We start from the raw sequence: 22,574 nt of genomic DNA on the forward strand, positions 1-22,574 counted from the left end.
TTCTGAACGTCTTCGTTTTGAACCGATTGCTTGCAAAATTTTCGCCCTGATTTCTGCTCAAACGGTAAAGTGCAGTCAATCTGAAATTGTTGGAACTTAAATTAAGGCAAATTTGATGGTTTCATTTGGGTTTAACCTGAATAACTTAAAACAGATCCCAGGACCATATCTCTAGCAATTTTTGAGTTTATGATTGTAGAACATTCTCTAATAAATGTAAAACACAATGTTTTTGCTTTTGATAGAATAATTTCGTTGTACAACGATGGCTGTTCTCCGTAACTTGTTTCCGGGGCGGATCGTTTCCAGATTCGTCGACATTCCTTGGCCCCCTCGGTCCCCCGACTTGAGTAGTTGTGATTTTTTTCTGTGGGGGTTTCTGAAATCGCGTGTGGACGGCAATAAACCGCGTACATTGGAGGACCTAAAGATCGCAATTCGTCATCACGTCACCCAGATTCCATGCTGCAAAGAATTGAGGCCAGTTACCGTGAAAGGCTACAACAATGTATTGCCCAAAATGGACATCACTTGCTGGACATAATTTTTCGTTCATGAGTAAGTAACAAATGCTTTGATTTAACAAGTGTTTCAGTACCAATAAAACTTTTTTAAAGTAAATATTCAATTTTTTATGATTATTTTAAAAACATCCGGTTCCCGTGAATGACCCTGTATTATTGTAAACAGATAAAGTTTAACGAGATTTGTAGAGAATTTAATTCCGAACAAAATATACGTATATAACACATATATACGTATATATACATATAACGCCTTCTGAATACAAAGAAAAGTTTGAAAAATTCTACTTTTATTAAAAAACAAAACAGATCGAAAAATGGTCAAAAAATACTGCATTCTAGTTTTAAAGTGAAATATTTAGAAGAAAAATGGAAATATCTTAAAGAGAAAATACCTAGAAATAAAATCAATTATTAACCAGTTATCAATGAAAAGTCTAGTAAGACTTTCCCGAATGAACATTCTTATTATTATTATTATTACTGTTCTCTAAATTAGTAATTCATTTCTAACAAAGTTATTACCTATAACTTCTTAACTCAGTTTATTACATGTTACATGTTTTTGTAATATAGTTGAGTATTATTGTTTGATTTAATGCAATTGCTATTTATTGATTTTATGTATATGTATAGTATATCTGAGTACATATATGTATGTAATGTATATACGATTATAATATTCAATATATGTCATTATAAAATTGTTAGTTGAATAATGGCAATAATTTCATTATTGTATATTAAGTAAGGTTACGTAAGGGATAATTTTTACGTTTTAAAGTTCCCTTGACCATTATTTAGTGGCCGATCAAATCAGTACTCAAATATAATGTTGATCATAATTTATAGTCATATATGACGTTGGTTCCTTTCCAGTATCTGTTACAATTAAAAAGTTCCACATTCTTCTAATTTTAAATTAAATCATTTTTTTTTAATTAGCAGGTGGTGCAAATGAATCTGTTTTAATAAATCTCAATTGGGTTCCTTATCTCGTTTAATGATTTTACGGCAAACTTTTTTTTAATTATAAAAAAAAATTTTCCGCCATTTTGGGGTCTTACACTTGATTTACAAATTTTTTAATTATATATTTTATGAATTTTAATAAACCTTGCATTAGTTCTTTTGAACCAGCTTCACAGCATACACCGTTATTACGAAATTATTATTACAAAATCTTAATTTTGGTCGCCATTTTGAGGTAAACCTGACGGCCGATCGGGACCATTCGTGTATTTTTGTAATCCGCTAATGATGCTTAATCCGAATCCAAAATTAAAATCAAAATCCGAGACAAAACGTTTTCGTACACGTACATACATACATACTGAATTCAATAACGAACTGTTCGTTCGTTGAAAGTAAATAAATAAAACCGTATTATAAGATTATTACTACAGTAATTGTTCAGTGTTCTCATTTACTGTCTACGTAATATTCCGCTCGATTAAAAACTCTTATGTTGATGATTCTTAATTTTACGTTGTTAGAATCTGTTTTATTCAATTTTTCAAAAGAAACATGTACCCATCAAATTAAAATACTAATAATTAATAATTTAATTTAATTTGATTAATAATTTAATCTTAATTAAAATCCTAAGAATTTCGATATGAATTCATTTTACTCCTGAAAGAGAAATCTGTGTGAGATTTTTCGCAAGCTATAACTGAAAAATGAAGCGTTTTCACACTAATATTTACATGTATGTTTTCTTTATTTTCCCCTGTATGACATATGCTGAAATTATTTTCCTTCTTCATGAGACGTCCTATATATTTTGTGACTTTTGGCTGTACATAACTTCACCCATAACATGGAAAGTTGTAGGCAACCTAAAATGAGATGAAATTAATTCGCGAAATCGTAATTTTAGCCTAGATAACAATCAAGGTTACTAGGAAAATCAAAGGAAAAAGTTGTTTCCCGTTGTCTTCTTCAGCCAGCCAAACACACGCTGATACACATCGGCATGCCAAACCCAACGAAATATGCAGTTGATATTAGTTCTCCAAACACAGTAGTATATCATAAACTGTGAACAGTTTTACTCTCAGGCTGGAAAGCAAACCTGATTAGAGCCTCTTTTACTTTATGTGCTTTTCATGTGTCTCGGCTGTAGGAAAAGTTAGAGTTAAACCGTAAGTTTATCTTTCTATTGTGAAACAATAAATTATATACATTATTCTGCTAAGTAGACAAAAAAATTTAATTCAGTAAAGTTTTAAGGAAACACTATTACCGACTTTTCGAAGAAAAGTACGGTATTACTTTCAGTCATACGGTGGGATTGGGAGGTGCGTATATATATATATCTCTATATATATACGTCTATATATATATATATATAAAGAGAGAGAGAGAGAGAGTTTGTGAGTGAGAGAAAAGAGGGAGATAGAGGCCTATGTATAAATAATAGAATAATTTCATTGAAGTTCAGGTATGCAATAATAATGTTTAATGTTTCTGAAGTTGTGCAAGTGAAAATTTAATGAAGATTGGTTGAGTCGATCTTCAGTTACACTCAATTTAAGGTCGACAACAGACAATATTACCTCAATCCGAGGTATTCTTTACAGTCACTTGTAAAATTGGAAGGTGAAATTGAATTTCTTTACGTTTTGAGGTGTGAGGATTACGAAAATACAATTCATGTATAAAATTTTGTGGCTCGAAAATCAAAAAAATCATTCACATATGAAATTTTGTGCCTCAAAAATCTCCAAACCTCAAGATCAATTTATTAAAATTTAGATATGCTGTAGTTGTGTATCTGAAGTTGTGCATTTGATGAAGGACTTGGTGACATCGTACTACATACGTTCGATTAAATGCATTAAATGTGTGTGTGTATATATATATATATACTAGCTGCAGAGGCTGCCCTCCGGGCAGGTTGCCCTGGCAGGCAGCGTCTCGGAATGGGATTATTGGGTGCCCAAAATTGATTACCTCGTGTAAAAATATTTTCTTTGAATAATGAAAATTTATATAACGAAAGTTAAATTAGAAATTTAACTCAATAAATTGATACTAACGAATCGGGATTTTCCGCTTTTGATCGGTCCATTCCGGTGCCTACTTTTTGATTATAGTTCATTATTTTATGAAGAAAAACAATCGCATAAATAAAAAATATATTACAAATTTTGCACATATATATCCATATATATGCGATATATCGACATATAATAATATAACAAGTATACAACTGACCACCACGAGATATGTACTAACGAATCGGGATTTTCCGCTAGTGATCGGTACATTCCGGTGCTAAGTTAAGGGGGACGGACACAGACACACATACAAATGCCCTTTAGTAGGGTAGGATATAAAAGTTCGATTAAATATCAGCATAAATACATTTATATTGTATTTTGTATATTTTTTGCGCAAGAAATATAAAAAACATAAATTAAATGAAAAAAATAAGAGTGTAATTTTTTTAACTTAAATATTAAAATATATTTTCGCTCAATTTAAGGTCGACCTCATAACTTCAAATTGATGTAATATTGACATTGTAGTGATATGTTTTCATACGCGCTTATGTGTAGAGTCTACTCGTTATTTTTAACTCTTTCATCAAATTACGGTTATAATAATTTAATTTTCTTATAAATAGAAAATATATTTTTGTATTAAATTTTAAAAAATTATACCTCTTATTTTTCTCATTTAATTTATGTCTTTTATATTTCTTACGCAAAAAATATACAAATTCCAATATAAATGTATTTCTGCTGATATTTAATATTTATATATAAAATTAGTATTATAAGTTATAAAAATGAATTAATTAATATATATATATATATATATAATGCATTTAATTGAAGGTATGTAGTGCGTTATACTCTGAAAATTAGTGCATTTCTGACTGCCAAAGAGTGAGTGCGACGGAAACGATAAGTCCGTCTTCCTGCGCAGAACTGAACAAATATTTTTTCTTTACTACTTTTGTTCTCTAACTTAGGTAAGTACTTTTATAAAACTACCCGGTATTCCTACAATAAACTGTATTTTAAGACCCAACCTAGCAATATAAAATTATAATTAAATGGATGAAATAGTAATAAAAATTAATTTATAAAGTTTAAGATGTTGCATAAAATTACAACTGCTGAAAACTTCTATGTGAAGTCACCGTGAAAGAGTGAATAAAAAGGTAATAATTAAATATGTATACATGTTGTTGGCAGTCAGTTAATTATCTAAGTTAGTTGAAGCTTCTGAATTTGAGTGTCAGAAAAGTTTCTTATTATGTATAGATATAAGAGCATTAAATTTATCTCCTTTCCTTGCTTGTCCCTACTGCTTCTTCTATAAATCAAAGTTTCATTAATCTACTTTGCTGACGTATCCCAAGCTGAACTATTTTGGTAATACATATATTTTCATGTTTGTTTTTGTAAAAATTAGTTAAAAATAAGGTTTTTCTCTATTATTTATTTTATTTTTATGAAAATAGGTTCCCTCGGAAAAAACTCTCCAGTATAAGATGTATATGCTCGATACAGGCAACCGAGTAAGGAGTATGAGAGGCATTATCAAAATAATTTAAAATTTTTATAAAATGAAATGCATCAATGTCGAAATTTTCAATGTTTAATTTCTTATTCTATAATTTCTTGGCGATTTAATATGCTAAGCCGTTATTTACTCTCCGGTTTTTATTTAAACTGAAATGATGATGGTTTTTTACAAAAGAAAATTGATTTTGAAAATTTTGAACCAAAAGATACTAGTTATACTTATTTTTTTTTTTTTTTTGACTGATGAATTAATTCACCACATAAGCTTGTGTGGGAATATGAGAATGGAACATTTTGTACCGTATGAAAAATTCCATGCCTGACCGAGATTCAAATCTGGAACCTCCGGATGAAAGACCGATCTCCATCACAGAGGTCATCAGAAAATTTAATACTGATATTATAGATAAACCAATAAATATTTGGTTTTCGTTTTTTAACAGTGTCCTACTGATGGCATCAGTTTTTTCAGCCAAATAAAACGTTCCGTTAAGTTGTTCATTATTTTCTTGTACAAAGTAAAGGAAGTACTGCGATCGCGAACAATTTCGGTTTTCAGATTTCAACGGAAATATCCATTTTGACCATCCCTGAATCCATTTTTACTAGTTTCGGCATGCCATGTGTACGTATGTATGAATGTAAAAACTTATACGTACGTACGTAAGTATCTCGCATAACTGAAAACCGATTAGCCGCAGTATGTTGAACTTTTAGATTTAGGACTGCTGTAATTTTTTATAGTTATGCATTTTCCCTTTTCATTGCAATCGATTGAACCAAAAGTGTCTAAAAAAGTCCAAAATCCAAAAAAATTAAGATTTTGGACTTTTACTTAACTGCAGTAAGAAGCCCTCATTGAGTGCTTTTCAACGATATATCATAAATAGTACTTATTTTCACTGGTTCCAGAGTTATAGAAGAAATATGAATTTCTTAAAATGTAATTAATGAAATATTTCGAGTTTATAACTGGAAGGTACATCTGTTCGAATCAGATTTCATCTCATTTTTTTAAACTTTTTTTTTAATTTAAATATATTGACTTATTAATAATTATTAACCCGTGATTATAAATAAATTTTTACAATAAATAATTATTCAGTAATAACAAAAAAAATATATATATATATAAAATTAGAAGTTATTAGTGAAATAAAATTTTATGTACTTTTAAAAATGTGATATGAAATTTAATAGGCATTATTACATATGTGTATTTGTAATAGATTTGGTGAAACATCTCATTATTTAAAATTAAATTATTATTTAATTAAATTATAATTTAGAATCGTATTATTTTTCGATTTTCTAGTTTAATTTCTGTTTAATTTTATTTAATTATTATGGAATTTATGTTTAATTTTACCTACAGTGTGACTGAAAAATAGGCCCTCACAAGAACAACATATGCACTGAGTTATACATGCCAATCTTTAATAAACTGCAAAAAATTCTTATCCTTTATTTCATTATTCCGTTGATATTGTCGGACAATATTCTTCCTAAGTCGGAGTTGATCATTTCGTTTATTTGGTTTTTTTGGCCAATCATTTAATCGCTCATTGATTTGTTATAATTCTTCTGATTTTAATTTGGTACACGTTCTCTAATTTTCAAATTTTCACTCTCTTTATATTCTTCATCTTCTCTTCATCTTTTTATTCTTTCTTTGGTTTAACATTTTCTTCCATTTTATATTTATCATCTTCTCTTAATCGTTTTATTCTTTCTTTGGTTTTAACATTTTCTTCCTCCTCATATTCATCTTCTTGTCGTTTTTTTTTTTTTTTTTGAGATATATTCCTTTATGTTATTTTTCTTTTGCCTGTATCATTGTTTCTTTTTCATATTTGATTATTCACCAAATAATCCAATAATAAAAACTGAATATTTTATACCTTAAGGTCGAAATTAACATTGTAACCAGTATACAGGAGTTCACTAAACGGAATAGTTTAATTTTTATTAACTTTCATTTATACGACTCACCGGAAATCTGAAACTTTTATTAATCAGCAACTCACGAAGACACAAATAATACTGTTCTCGTAATACGAGTAATAAAGGGGCTTTTACTCTCTCCTAATATTTCATATAAGATTGTTGAATTAATAGTTGTATAAATATTTGATGTTAATAAAAACTAATATTTCAGCAATCGTGTAACTGTCCACTTTATTAAAGAATTGGAGAATCGTATCTCACTTTCAAATGAAATAATTTTAAATGAAGTTCAGCAAAAAATGTATATATGTAATTTAATAGGCATTAAAGGAAGTGATGTGGTGTCCACATCAGATTTTTTCTTATTTATGTTTCTTTGTCTAAAAAATTACTGCCATGTATGCATGAGCTTATTGTAGAAGACTAGAAGCAAATTTTCAGGTTTCCATTCATAAATAATAAATTTACAGTACTTTTATTTAGCAGAATGAGCAATTTTTTTTGTTAAATTAATTACCAACATTTTAATCTTTGAGATTACGAAAAAATTTGTCGGGTTTTATTTATATAGCCTGGAATATAAAAATTTTTAAAACTTATCTTAACTGTTTAAATGAAAAAAGAATATAATTTTCAAGAAGACAACAATATAAATAAGGTGGTCGTGTTCCCATTAACATTAAAGGTGGAAAACTGTTTAATAATAATTAAGTAAGAGATTATAATATCTGTAGATATTTACGCTCTGCTTAGAAAGAGAAATTAAATTTGAAAGTGATTATAATAAAACAGAAATAACAAGAAACCAAATTACTTCCTTTGTATCTTATTTTAAATGATTCAAATATAAAAGGCAGTAATTATTTAATTTTAATAAATAACCGTATCTGGAAAGAAGTTTCAGTAATTACGAGAAGGAAAAAGACGTATTTTTCAGGTAAATGAATATCTGGTTTTTCCTCTCTGTACAATTTGAATGAGTAAACACTGTATAAATAGTGAAAAAAAAATAATATAGGGATTTGGGATTAGTATCCTGAAAATTTATAACTTAAGTAATTAGTTTAGAAAATACTACGGTGTGAAATAGTGGGTAGATTAAGAAAGAGATTTCTATCCCACCCCCATTACCACTTTAAATTTAGAAAGAGATGAGTGAATATACATTAAGATGTAGTTAGATAGTATAACAATCTCTTGAGCACTTCTTAAATTAATATACTATCTAATAAAACACAAAAGACTGGAATATTTAATGTACGATACATGAAAATTTTAATATAAGTCTATGTTTTACTACATTCAATATTATATTTTGGTATTCTAAAAGCAATTTTATACGTAGTATATTCAAATAAGAAGAATATTCTGTTATTATTGTTATTTCATTTCCTTCGTTTTATTTTCTTTCCGTTTTCAAATATACAGTTTATTATTTAAATAATAGGATAATATAAGTTTATATTTTTATTTATTTGTTTTTTATTGATATATAAACATATGATTTCCGTTGCAAAACGATAAAATATAAAAAAATATTATGATAATACCAGATTTTCTCGTACTTTAATTTAGTTTATCTTTAAAAAAAACACAGTGCTTTTATTTTATCTAAAGTTAATAATTTTAGGCGATAAAGAAACAATAGAAATTAACCAAGAATGAAAATGTAACCGCTTTCAATAAAATTTGAACATTAAAAAAAATACTTTTAAATCTACCTAATCTTTCCTAGGTCTTTCTGAAGATAATTAACTCATTAATGGATAAATATTAATAAAATAATGGAGGATATATATATATCCTCCATTATTTTATTAATATTCTTAATATTAATAAAAATATATATATATTCTTAATATATATAAATATAATAAATTATATAATATAATAAATATATTCTTTATATATAATATATATAAATATAAATTGATTTTATATTTGTTAAGAATTTATATTTCAAATGCCTGTTGTTAAAAAAAAATCTTATGTGAACAAAAAAATCGTATGTGAAAAAATGTATGTTATATTATAATTTTTTATTAAAAGTTCTTATATGAAATTATGAAAAGGTAATTTGAAAAGGTTACCGTTATTTGTAATATATTATTTAAATAACTCTAACAGCTGTTTCTCTAAATTTACATAAGATATATTTAAATAAAAATGGAATAAAAGTTGACTAGTTGAAAACAATATAAAATACAGCGATTGGATTACTGTGTTACGATGAAATAAGTGCTGTATCTTTATTTAATGATACATATATCTCTACCCTATTACTCAGAGTAGATCTGCGGAAAATTAGTCATACAAGACACGTTTTTAAGCTTAAAATATTAATTTAAGCTTAAAAAGTAAGTAATCCTTCAACGTCAAATACAGCACTATATTTATCCATATATAATTATCTTCAACGTAATGGCTCAGATAGTGTAAAGATACAATATTATAATTACTTTTCAACTTATTGTAACAGACCCTCCTAGGAAAATCAACATAGCCAACCGCGGATCATCCGGGAAAACACTAAAATACATAACTGTAATTTATTATAATGTTTTGGTAAATATTGTGGTTATTCGAATAGTTTTAAATACATATTTACACAATATTAATGTTTAGTAAAAACCGTTTCCAAACAACCCTCAATAAGAAGACATTAATATGTGAATTGACATACTACTATAGATCTAGTTCTTTTTCAAATTCAAAAAAGGACTGTTTCAAGAAAAAAATTAGCATATTCCTAGTCTAAATTTAATGTATATTTATAAGCAAAAGCTATATGTTTGGCTTTCGGGAGAATTAGAAACGATTTTTCTGGAATTGTGAATCAAATTTACAAATAAATATCTCAATTCATATATTTGATTTACGAGTCGAAAAACTGTAACGGCATATATCCGTGTTTAATTTCGATCTTTTCCTGGACAGAGAAGTTTGTTATTACACGAGGCCATCTCCAAACATGGTAAATGTTGTAGAATTTACAAAACGATACTGCGGAGTATATAATTTTTAATACAGAATCGCGAGAGTTACGAAATGTACCTTGCAAATTTTGTAGTAAGGCGTAAATACGTTTTTACTAAGTGATCGCTAGTCTCAGTACGTTTTTTACGCAGTTCCCAAAGGATTAAGTTACATATTGTTAATTGCATGTCAGTCGGTACAACTAAGTTATGAACCAAACTAAGTATCATGGTAATAAATTTACATTAAAACGTTTTGAAAATAGATTCGGACTTCCGTTTTTCCAGTTTATGAAATTTTAATACATGAATTAGTGTAGATATATGTGTATTCAAACCGGAATTAAATATCAGTTTTAATTTTTGTAGTGACTAATGGAATTTAAAGATTAACATGGGTAGATAAATTGTGACAATTCCAGTATAATAAATGTTTATTGTTTATAATTTTTCACAGGAAACAACTTTTGTAAAATACCTGTTTCTATGATTATTGCATTTAATATTCTTCTTATTTGCATTTTTGCATTTGAAATTTCTCTTTTCTGTAATAATCGAATATTGATCAACTATAACATTAATTTTCTACTGTTTGGTTCTACTGTATTGTTTTAGACCAGAAATTTTAATAATTTGGTGACTAAAGGCATTACGATTTCATTCGGGAATTCGTCACCGTGCACATGATTTACTACCACCTCTGTATGTATTTAAAGACAAGCATATAAATTAATGTTTTTATTATATATCAATGCATAATAATGAATTTTTCATACACATAGATTAGTTCCTTAGAACCGTTTTATATACTGATTTAATTGTTTTAGGCACGACCACGAGGGTAACTTTTATTTGATTTTTTAAATATCAATAAATATTTGTCTTCGCTTTTATAAAGATTGGTTTAATATGCTAAAAAAATATTTTCAGAAATGTAATATTCTTCAAGAAATAATTATATTAAAATTATATCAAAATCATAACTATTCATTAAAAATTTGGATTTTAATTTTTTTCAAAAAGGTATCATATTTATTATGTAAAATTAACTTCTAAATTGTGAAACGTTTTTCTTTACAGACGTTAAGATTACTGGTTGATATTGATTGGGGAATTCAAGGAAGACCACCTATAGCAGTGCCACCATGTGGATTTCGTGGAGAACATTGTATATGTAAGTGTTTTTTTTTGTTCATTGTGTGTATACATATAATTATACTTATATATATTATATTTTAATTGAATTCCATTCTTTTGTTAACTGACATGTTAATTGATACTTTATAAAATACCAGTATGCACTAGACGAACGAACATGAAACTAAAACAAAATTTCGAAGATGTCCTTCATAATGGTATTAGATGAAAATATTTATCGGTAAAAAGAAACAGTATTTCATATTATTTTGACCGGTATAAATTGTGTAAAGTATCAAAAAGAATTATTGTCTTTTGATATGACATACAAACGATTGATTAACTTATCGCTTCTTAAATAACACCAATTTTTTATATTCATTATGAAACTTTGATTTATTTACCGGGTCAGAAATTAGCATCATCGTAAATTAAACGCTTAGAACTGTTCTTTTATACTGAAGATCTTTGGTTAAAATTCTATTAACATATCTAGATGTATTTTTAACTTGATTTTAATTCCCATATTTTATTGATAAATTCTTTCGAATAAGATGGGAGCACTTAACTAAAGCGCTTAGAAAAGATCGGTCTGACAATAGACAAGATTAATTATTATTGAACATTCACTGACGCTAAGTAGAAAATTGTTACCCAAAAAAGAACAATTAATTTAAACAACTAAGCCATTTCAACTGAAAGACTACTAATGACGTAACTGAGCAATAATTTCAAGAAATCTTCTGGAGGAAGAATATTTCTATGTAAAGTGAGTCGTATTTAAAATATCGCTTAGCAAATATGTTTACCGATGAGCTGGAAACTCAATAACCCGCTTCGTAGTAAAATTAAAAATTCAAGAATCTTATTCTATTCCTCAATTATATGCATCATTATCATCATCATCAGTGTTCTGCTATAGTAGGTCCTTCATGGTATTAGCTCTTAACTCTTTTCTATTTTCAGCTAACCTTTACATACAAATATAACTTCTTTTTACCTTAATACCATCTAGCAGTTTCCATCTTCGTCTTCCGTTCCTTTCTTACCATACACTGTAACCCCTAACACAACCTTTAAAAAACAACCCTTCCATAACGCATATCCAATCCAGTTTATTTTTCTGCCTGTCAGTCTGCAGTAATCATCGCTCTCTCTCTCTACACCTCATCATTACTAATTCTGTCTGTTCACTTTTTCGTTTCCATCCTCTACCAGATCCACATTTCGAAAGCTTCTAATCTCTCTCACCTTCCTTGCATGAAGTTCACGTCTCCACCCCGTATTATGCTATACTCAATACAAAATATTTTGCAAGTCTTTCCTCAGATGTTTACCAAGCTTACTGACAACAAGCTTCTCTTTCTATTGAAAACTTCTTTAACCATTGCAATTATTGTTTTTATTTCCTTTGTGAATCTCATATCATCACAGATAATGCTCCCAAGCTATTTAAAGCACTTCACCTGTTCAATTTCTTCTCCTTCTAGGTTAATTAACATTTTTTTCTTATCCTCTCCAACTATCATAAATTTAGTTTTCTTACAACTGATTTTCATACCAAACTCTGAGTTTTCCAGCATTCCTGTAAATATTTTGATATTTTTTGCTAGTAATACCACGTAATCAGCAAATCTGATACATTCCACTTTCTTCCCACCAAAATACATACCTTTTTTTTTTCCTTCTCGCCCCGACCTGATATCCATTTAAGTATACGCAGTCAGGGAGAGTGTCCATATACTCAAAGGAGGCGTCCCCCACCCACCGGCAGCACGTCCGGCACGGCAGGTTAGCCTCCCCGGTCTCGGATCTTTTATTTTCCATTTGCCATGCCTTTAATCCCCCACCTCATGGCTAAGGTCCGGCAACGCCGTCCCTCAGCCCCTCGGCAGGGAACCGGGTCTCGGTCTTTATCTTTTGCCATGCCTCAAACCGGCGGCACCGACCCCACTAAGTACCAAGGAACCCGCAGGGCCGACACCGTAGGCCGGGACTCGGTCTTAACTTTACCCCACAGTTCCCCAGGAGTTCCCTCCCTTCTCAGGAACCCGCACACCTCAGCATGCGGGCCCTCCACGGAGGGACTGTCCTCCCTTCCCTACTTTAACTACGACCCCCGTCCTCTGTCTTCGTCTTCTTTAATACGGAGAATTTCCCACGCGAACTTCTTGAACCAGTCCCAATTTTCCTGACTATACACCAATCAATTAATTAAATTGTCAGGGGTCAGTCTATTAAATTAAAGTTTCCCTTCTATTATCAGCCCATCTGGGACATGCGAAGATGGTGTGTTCTACATTGTCGATCTCCTGACAATAAACGCATAGTGGGGTGGCCCTCTTCCCAATTCTGAATAAATATTGACCAAAACAACCATGGCCTGTCAATAGTTGCGTGCTGTAGAAGTTCACGTCACCCAGTCTGTTGCCAACCCATGTATTTATGTTAGGGATTAGCCTTCTCGTCCAATCCCCAACTCTTGAGTGCCCCCACGCACTCTGCCACTCTTGCTGTATTAGCTCTATGGTCTCACCTCTGGGAAGTCCCGTGGCTCTTAATGTCCTCTCTCTAATTTGCAAATCTATAGGGGGAACTTCTGTTATTATACGTGTTGTGTATAACAGTGTCATACGACACTGTTCTGTAGCCTGCAGCCACCCTAAGCAGAGCGAGTCTATGAACACTTTTTAGTTTAGTTTTATTTCTCTGTGTATTTATTGCATTTCCCCATACCGGGGCCGCATACAATAACGCCGATGTGGTGGGCGCCGTTATCAGCCTCCTGATTTCCATCTTAGTTGTGCCATGATTTTGAAAAAGCCCCCTCAAGGCCTTAATGGTAACCCTGTTGCAAATCATATCGACATGTTTACTAAATTTTAAGCTTTTGTCTAGCAGAACACCAAGGTATTTTGCTTCGTTGACTTCGATGACTCTTTCTCCTCTGATGTTTATATTTATGTTTCTGATGGGTCTTCTACCAGCAAGAACCATGCAACAAGATTTCCTAAGGGAAATCTGCAACTGATTTCTTTCCAGCCACTCGTCAATTAGACATAGCGCTCGATTGACTTGTCCTCTACGATATCTTTATTTCTATCTTCCACTAGAACCGCTATGTCGTCCGCATAGCCGATCACTGATACCCCTTCCGGGTAATTTAATTTAAAAATCCCGTCATAGAAGACTTTTCACAGGGTAGGTCTAAGCACGGATCCCTGAGAAACGCCTCCAAACACCTGATATATAGCTTTACCTTCAAGCGTTTTAACTTCGATAAACCTAAGATGGAGGTAATGATTAATCTGATTAATCAGATAGTCACTTATGTGCATATTTTGTAGGGCCTCTATTATAGCTATCCACGGTACTGTGCCGAAAGCGTTACCAAAATACACACCTGCCTTTCCTTTCATGTACTTTCCTTTGATATCCTCAAGGGAAATGTTAAACAGGAATGTGAAAGACAATATCCCTTTCTAACACCTTATTCAATTTTGCCTTCCTTCATTAAGTCATTTCCTATTTTAACTTTCATTTCCTGTTCAAGGTACAAACTACTTATTAGACTTCTTTCCTTCTAGTCAACACTTTTATTTTTTAGAATGGTCAATAGTTTATCCCACTGTACTCTACTAAAACTATTACACATCTCTTCCTTTCTCAATGTATCTTTCATCAGTTGTTTTCAGTAATCCATTAGCATCTCTTGTACCCTGTAACTTTTGAAAACCAAACTATTCTTCAGCGATTGATTCGGAAAGTCCGCTAGATATTCTTCTTTATTGTGTGTGTGTGTGTGTGTGTGTGTGTGTGTGTGTGTGTGTGTGTGTGTGTGTGTGTGTGTGTGTGTGTGTGCGTGTGTGTGTGTGTGTGTGTGTGTGTGCGTGTTTTGGTCTGGTTGTGTGAAGTTTTATATATTTCAAATAATTGCATTAATTATAAACACCTAACTTTGTAATAACAATTTTTTTTGGGTTGAGATGATTAATTCACCATAAAAGCTGAACGATTGTGCATGGGAATATGAAATAAAAGTTTAGTAGTGTATGAAAAATGCCATCCCTGACCGAAATTCAAACACAGAATCTTCCTCCGGTTGAATGGCCGAAATTTTACCACTCCGACGAGATCGGCAAATCGGCATTTTTAAATATTGTTAACTTCTTCTGCTTACAAACCGATATTTTTTCTGTAAAATATCAATCTTTAATGAAATAGTATCAGCTGGAAAATAATTAATAATCGGAAAATAGTTGGTCAAAAAGATTTCCAACTCGGGAAAGAGCAAAAATAATTTGTTACTTGCGGGTTTTTAGAATATTTCTTACGCATTTCATTCGGGAGTAAAGTTTATAAAAAGCATGGTTTAGTTTAATTTTCCTTAAAATTATTGAATGCAGTATTTTTTGTGAAAAAAATATGGTCGATTTTTGAGGAAGGGCGTGTTTATTCTTGTTCATCGTTCGGCTTCAAACTTGGTCAGTCAACAATCGAACACATCATTGTCAACCTTTTAAGCAAGTGCCTAGAAGAGAAAATTTATTGCTCGTCTGTTTTTTTTATGTCCAGCAGGCCTTTGATAAGGTCTGGCCTTCCTCAACCGTATTACTCGATCCTACACAGCTACCTGGAAGAACGTTTTTCTCAAGTGAGGTAAAATCAAGACTTGTCTAAATTCTTTAACTCTGGAGTTATTTTCTTCTGACTCCGGAGAATATTACAGTTGCATCGTTTGTGGATGACCACGGCGACCTGGCTGTGGATACTGACTATCGTAGCGTCTGCTAAACTGCAAACTGTATTGGATCTACGTAACGAATGGCTAGCGAAATAGAAGATGAAGGTTAATTCGACTAAGTCTACACAAGTTACGTTTGCGATGAGAAGGGGTGACTTCCGCAAGTTCAACTTAATGGCGTTTTCTTCCCGCATGCTAACAGCATGCGATACCTAGGACATCATCTGGATTGCCGTCTGACATGGAGGATTCTTGTTAGGGAGAAAAGGATGCAGCTTAACTTTAAGTTAGGGGAGAGGTACTGGTTATTAAATTGTTACTGTGTAGGGGGTCACAACTATCATTACCTGCTTTCTTTTTCCTGTTTAGCCTCTAATAATTACCGTTCGGATAATACTTCAAAGGATGAATGAGGATGATACGTTTTGTTACTAGTTATTTTTCCGTTTTTGAAAATTTAATTGATTATTACTTCAATACGAAGCCATTTTTCTATAAACTGTTTTCGCCATCGTTTTTTTCGTAAATTTTTCCATAAAATTATGTACCACCTTCCTATTTAAAAAAGTTGAATTCAATATGACGGATCCAAGATGGCGAATAAAAATTACATACTGAACGTAAAGTTTTTTTTTTAGGGGCTGGTTTTCCGGGCGTAAAACACTTTTGCGTTATCATCACCCGAAAGTACCATAATATCATAGGAATTTTGTAACTATATTTTTTTAAAACACTTGTAACTATGTAGATTTACACTTGTTTTTCCTCCTAGTATCCCTCAGTTTTGAAATATGAAATCGTTTCCATACTTTAACATCAATCTGTATAATATTTTTTATAATTCGGTCATGGTATAATTTTATTATCGCATCGTGACTGTTTTAAAAATTATTTATCATTAAAAATATATATATATTTATTTTCTAATATACATTTAAAACACATATACCGATTATCTACATAAATAGAAATTTAAAAATAATTTAATTACTTAATCTTTTAATTGTATCTTTTTTTCCTCTGGTTAGGGGAGTAATCCCACGGATAATCTCGGGCTCGCTAACAGGTTCGGCAGACGTTACAGCGTACGAAGCCTGCGCCCTACTGACTAAACCTCCACCTAACCAGCCCACCTGGTTAGGTGGGTTAAATTCGGAAACCGCAATTTAAGCGTTAGTCAGCCCCAAGAGGTGCCTTCGAGCTCAGTGTGTTCAGAGTCCCTGTGCATCGTCACTGTCGCCTATCCATGCAAGCACGAACAAGCACATCTGCCGATTCTTTACAGGCTGCCCTGAAGTGCCCTTCTGCCCCACAGTTATAGCACCTTTTGGACCTGTCAGTGTCCCTCCATTCCACAGCCTTATGCCGAGGCCCCCAGCATGTGTAGCACCTGTCTACTTTCTGTCGCAACTCCACCCTACAGGCGTGCCATCCTATTAATACTCTTCTGTGCTGGCACAATCTCACTGCCTGTTTCTGTGGAAGCACGACGGTAGCATTCTGCGTGTTTTGGTGTGCCGGTCTGACCGATGTAACCAAAACCTCCATAGCTAGCTCACCTACAAGATCATGGGAGTGCAAGCATCTATTTGCTATAGAAAGCAGCACTCTTAGCATGATATCTGATGTTTACAGCCTCTGTCCACAGTGCGATGGCCCAAATCATTACAGTCAAGGCAACTTGGCGCAAATAACACCAGCTTACCACCCTCCGCCGCTGGATCTTTGAGAGGGCCGCAAACATGTGCCTAATTAAGTCCACATCCTCATCCTAAACCATAAGGACATATACCTTCGAGGTATCTGAGTCCGCATCCTCGTCATAAAAGATGTCAGTGCTCTGACAATCTCTGAGCACAGTGCCGCTGGGAATGGCAGCCCTGGAGTTCAGTCTCAGACACAACCCAGGCGCACGACTATAAACCATTGAAGCATAGGTGGTCCTCTTAGCCAGTGACCCGTTGAGGAGAAAAACATGACATCCCTCCACATCCTTTTCGGGTAGGCCTTTCCTGACGTCCATCTTGGAGTTCAAGTCCTTATTCCATCGAGAGCCGGCCACCGGAGCAAGATCTTCAATGTAACCAGACTCAAGAACTCGTTCAATAGCGTCAAGGGTAATCTTGGACGTCTGAATCCCCTTATTACACCCGTCGCTAATGCTATTTTTCAGTTCCAAACAGAGGTCAATAAAGTCCTGCGTCAAATGCCGCACATTCCTGATGAGTCTACATAAATTCTTGCCTGAAAAATGATCGTCTGTGAATGACGAAAGATAATCATCAACCGTGTCTAGCAAATCCACACTATCTTTCTCAAGCTGCATCCTGCCGTCAGCTGTAGTGCCAGTCGTGCCTTTCCGTTTTTTAATCGGAGGACTACTCATTTTAACCGGTGTGATAGGCTGCCCCACCCGCTGTGCATCACAGCATGACTCCCGATCATTAGCGCGAGATTCATCTATAGCTCATTTACAAGTGGCAGCCAATAGCTCCATTTTCTTCTCAAAGTCAATACAGGAAGGGTTCATAGGTTCAACCATGCCTGAATCCCGAGTGGGACGCTTCTGACATTCCTGAGAGTCCAACCCCGCAGTCTCAAGCATGCCCTCATCATTGGTCGCGGGATTTCTGTCCAAACCACCAACCATAACCTTTCTTCCGAGAGCACTCCTCGTTCTAGGTTTTCGAGACATGGAATGGAATGGAATGTAAAGTTGGCGGGAGTTTATTTCTCCCTACTTATCGCAGAACCTGGACAGAGTCCCTTGCTGCTGGATGATTCTAATCGGGCGTGTTTTTAAAAGGTTTATTTTAAATGGCGGGTCTAATTTTTCAAGTTTTGTTTTGTTTATTTGGTATTTTAAGGACGGATTTAATTGCAATCCAATCCGTTGTTAAACCAGCGTTATCGAACCCATTTTATGGGCCGACCGCGAAAGGCTAGGCTTATGAAGCCTGTCCTCCCGACGTAATTCCCCTTCAGACCGTCCACTGAAGTCCTTTCGGTGCTAACGCTTCATAGGCCAGCAGGAATACGCAACAACGGGGCACTAACTATCAGGAGGGAGCAATGCGACCCCTACTCCGGAGGAGTCGCAATTGCTGGTTTATTCCACTCAACCTACAAGCCTTAAAGGAGAGGTGTGTAGAAGTTCCCCATCCACCTCTGTTATGGCTGCCTTCCAGGACGCATCTCTGCTGGGCTCTGTTCCGGACTGCAGTCCGTGATGTTGGGGCGAGTAGAGGGTCCTCCTTCTTCTTCATCTTCTTCTTCCGATGACCTCTTCATTCTTCTTCGGCCTGCACTTTCCGAGAATTGGTAGTAACCGAAGTTACATACCGTTAACCTTAAAATTCCCGAGGCCCCGAAGGGCTGAACGGGGGAAAGTGCAGGTTTCTTCCTTCTTCCGTGCTGTCAGTGGCTGCTGGGCAGGTGGCTGCTGGGCAGGTGACTGCTGGGCTTGTGACTGCTGGGCTGATGGCTGCTGGGCTCGTTGCCTCTTTCTTCTTTCTTGAAGGGAAAGGTAATAGGGAACTTACAAAATGGTGAAACCTATTCGCGATCGCGGTTTTGGGCGGCGACTTTTCTTATAAGAAGTAAACAGAAATTATTTACTGCACATAATTATTAATCTCCAGACACACGTGTGTCCGGGAAGGGGTTGGGGGGACCGCGTGGCCGCAGTGAAGAAACCATTTGTTTATTGCGGTGGCTGTTGGTATCTGCAACAAAAGAAACAGAACACACACACGAAAAAAAAAAATTTAACTTTTACTCCAGTTTAGGGTGACAGGATGAAAGGAAGGAAGGCCGCTTCCCAAGACGCCACGACGAGTCGTTCCACATCCACGTCTCTCCCGCTTCCGAAACATAACACACGCGGGAAAAAAAAAAAATCTTCGAGACAGGCACCAGATTTCTTGATTACTGTATCGTTATTCGAATCAGACATATTGACAAAATATTATGCCAAACGCACTGAAAAGATCAAACATAATAAATATATAAAAAATAAAAAAATTACATAAATAAACAGAAAATGTAAACAAATAAATGAACAGCTGAAATTTTTATTAAACGTATCTTAGCAACCGCATGTTAATTTCGAAATAAATAATTTTAAGGTTTATAATTAATGAAAGCAAAAAGAAATAAATAATTACACAAACATAACCGGGCTCCACTAACATTATCTCAATTGTATCTTATCTATGCAAACACAACTTCTTTATAATTTTTCTTTCAACTCTGTTTTTTCTTTTCCTCAATTTTAGTGGATCTCTTGCACAGATTTAATTTGCTTTAAAAAATATCCTGAAGGGAACCGTCTACTTCCTGATCAGAGACTGCCATTTTTATAATAATGGTTATACCATTTTAACAAAGCCATTTTTACGTGCATTATTAAAATGGAATAACCTTAAAATGATTGATTTAATATAATACACGAACATAAAACAGGAACAACAGATATGTGAACCGCCTACTCCCTGATCAGAAACTCCCATTTTAATAATAATGGTTATACCATTTTAACAAAGCCATTTTATTAACGTGCATTATTAAAATGGAATAACCTTAAAATGATTGATTTAATATAATATGCGAACATAAAACAGGAACAACAAATATCTTCAAGATATTAATATATCTTCATAAATGTTTAATCAACTTACAGCACATGCATACATGAACATACTAATTGAATTAACTTCCATGAATTGGAACTCTGTAACAATATGTAATAAAATGCTATGTATTTACTCCTACTGCAGTACGACAGATTTGATAACTGTTTTTAATTTATTTGTATAGTATGTACTTGAATTGATTCTATCACAATTTAATTGGATTATGTACAATTGCTCAAAATCCATTCAGAAATATATTATTCTATTAATTATAAGCGAGTTAAAATTTCATTAAAATCGTTGGAATGGTTTTTAAAGAATTCAGTTTTGAACAATTTTCTTTCAACATACTGAAAATAGTGATGGAAACGATTATGGAAAACTCTTAGCACACACACTCCGGTTAACAGAATTTTCTTTTTCTCCACCGAAAAATAAAGTGGTTAGGTACATACGTTCGGAGTGTGATCTTTTTTGTTTGCTTCCTTATAACTTTATGCAGATGAAGCGATTTCAATGCAGTTTTTGACAAACGATTGATCATTTTTACAGGCAGATTTTAGAGGCAAACATAAAACAGGAACAACAAATATCTTCAAGATATATATCTTCATAAATTTTTAATCAACTTCTAAGAACATTTCAGAGATTGTTTTGTTATTTTGCTTATACAGAAACATAATAAAACATGAGTAAAACAGTATATTTGTTAAATTATTCATTATTTATATTATGCGTTTTCCTTCTTTTTTTCTTTTTTTTTTTGACTCTCCTCCCCTGGGCCGGTCTGACTGGTTGGTATTGCGCCACCCAGGGGAGTGCCTGTTGTACTCAAATGGGCCTTCCCACCCACCGGCTGTATGTCCTGCCAAGCTATGGCAGGTCGGCCCACCGGTCAGTTCTTTTGAGTCTATTGATTGCCCATCTATATATATCGGCACGCCATGCCATGATTGTCTTGACGTGACGATTGGGTCTTTTCTTTGATCTTTCCTATCAAGAAAACCCTTGGAGTCCCCAGTAGCTCATCGAAACTGGCACACCTCAGCATGCCAGTCCTCACCACTGAGGCTATCCGCCCTTCCCTATACTAAGATCAGAACCCCAATCTCCTCTCGTCCTCATTTTTCTGCGTTAATATTTTCTTAATAGCTGAATCAACCCTCATCCAGGCATCTTCACTCTGCAACATGTGCTTAATTAATCTGCCGTTACCATCAGATGATAGATCGATGTCTACTAATTCTTCTCTCCATTTATGGCAGTCAGTAAATGTGTGCTGAACATCATCTTCGCGATCGCAATACATACATTCCGTCGATGCTCTTCTACCGATTCTGTGCAAGTAAAAATTAAAGTTGCCATGCCCTGTAAAGTATTGTGATAGGTGAAAATTCACTTCCCCATGCTTCCTATATATCCAGCTTTTAAATCGGGGATGAGTCTTTTTGTTCTACCTCCAGGGCCATTCTCATTCCACCTGTCCTGCCACTTTGCCATTAGCCTTTGCCTTGATGGGACTCCAGCGTGTGCTCGCTGGAGTCCCACCGATTTCTATTAAATAATAGAAGAAAGAAATGCGGCTCAAATTAGTTCATTTTTCCTTATTTTAAAATGAAAACGTCGATACACTATAACAATTTCTGCCACAACCGGAACGTTTAAAATTTTATTTTAATGAATGAGTTCTTATTAAGAAAATATTTAACACATTTTACTTAATATAAATTTAATTTAACCAATATTGGTTATTGAGTCAATATCTCAATATTGACTCAGAAATTTTAAAAAATTACTTCCACTATGGATTGTGTAAAAGTAAAAGATTGTTTTCGTTAAAAAAATTCAGATCTGTTATGTATGCCGAATTGTATTTCAAGATACGGCTTTCCATTTATAAAAAGAAGTTGATAAACAATAAAACACTCAAGAACCGATTACAGAAAACTTAATTTATTCTAAAAATAGATGGCCATTTCGATTAGGAAACACTTAATATCAGATATTGAAGAAGTAGAATAAAAATAGATAAAAAGAGAGTAAATTATTAATTAAATAAATGAAATAGC

The 22,574-nt window shown here is 33.2% G+C and overlaps 1 protein-coding gene across 1 annotated transcript in view; it reads left to right on the forward strand.

Annotated features, from left to right (window-relative positions):
• Positions 1-22,574, forward strand: part of LOC142322689 (guanylate cyclase 32E) — an 857,649-nt gene that overhangs the window by 749,055 nt on the left and 86,020 nt on the right. The window contains exon 10 of the mRNA XM_075361768.1: positions 11,071-11,164. Within this exon, the coding sequence (XP_075217883.1) occupies positions 11,071-11,164 (94 nt within the window). The remainder of the gene's footprint in view (positions 1-11,070; positions 11,165-22,574) is intronic.

Source organism: Lycorma delicatula, chromosome 4 (assembly GCF_047948215.1).
Source record: "Lycorma delicatula isolate Av1 chromosome 4, ASM4794821v1, whole genome shotgun sequence".
NCBI lineage: Eukaryota > Metazoa > Arthropoda > Insecta > Hemiptera > Fulgoridae > Lycorma > Lycorma delicatula.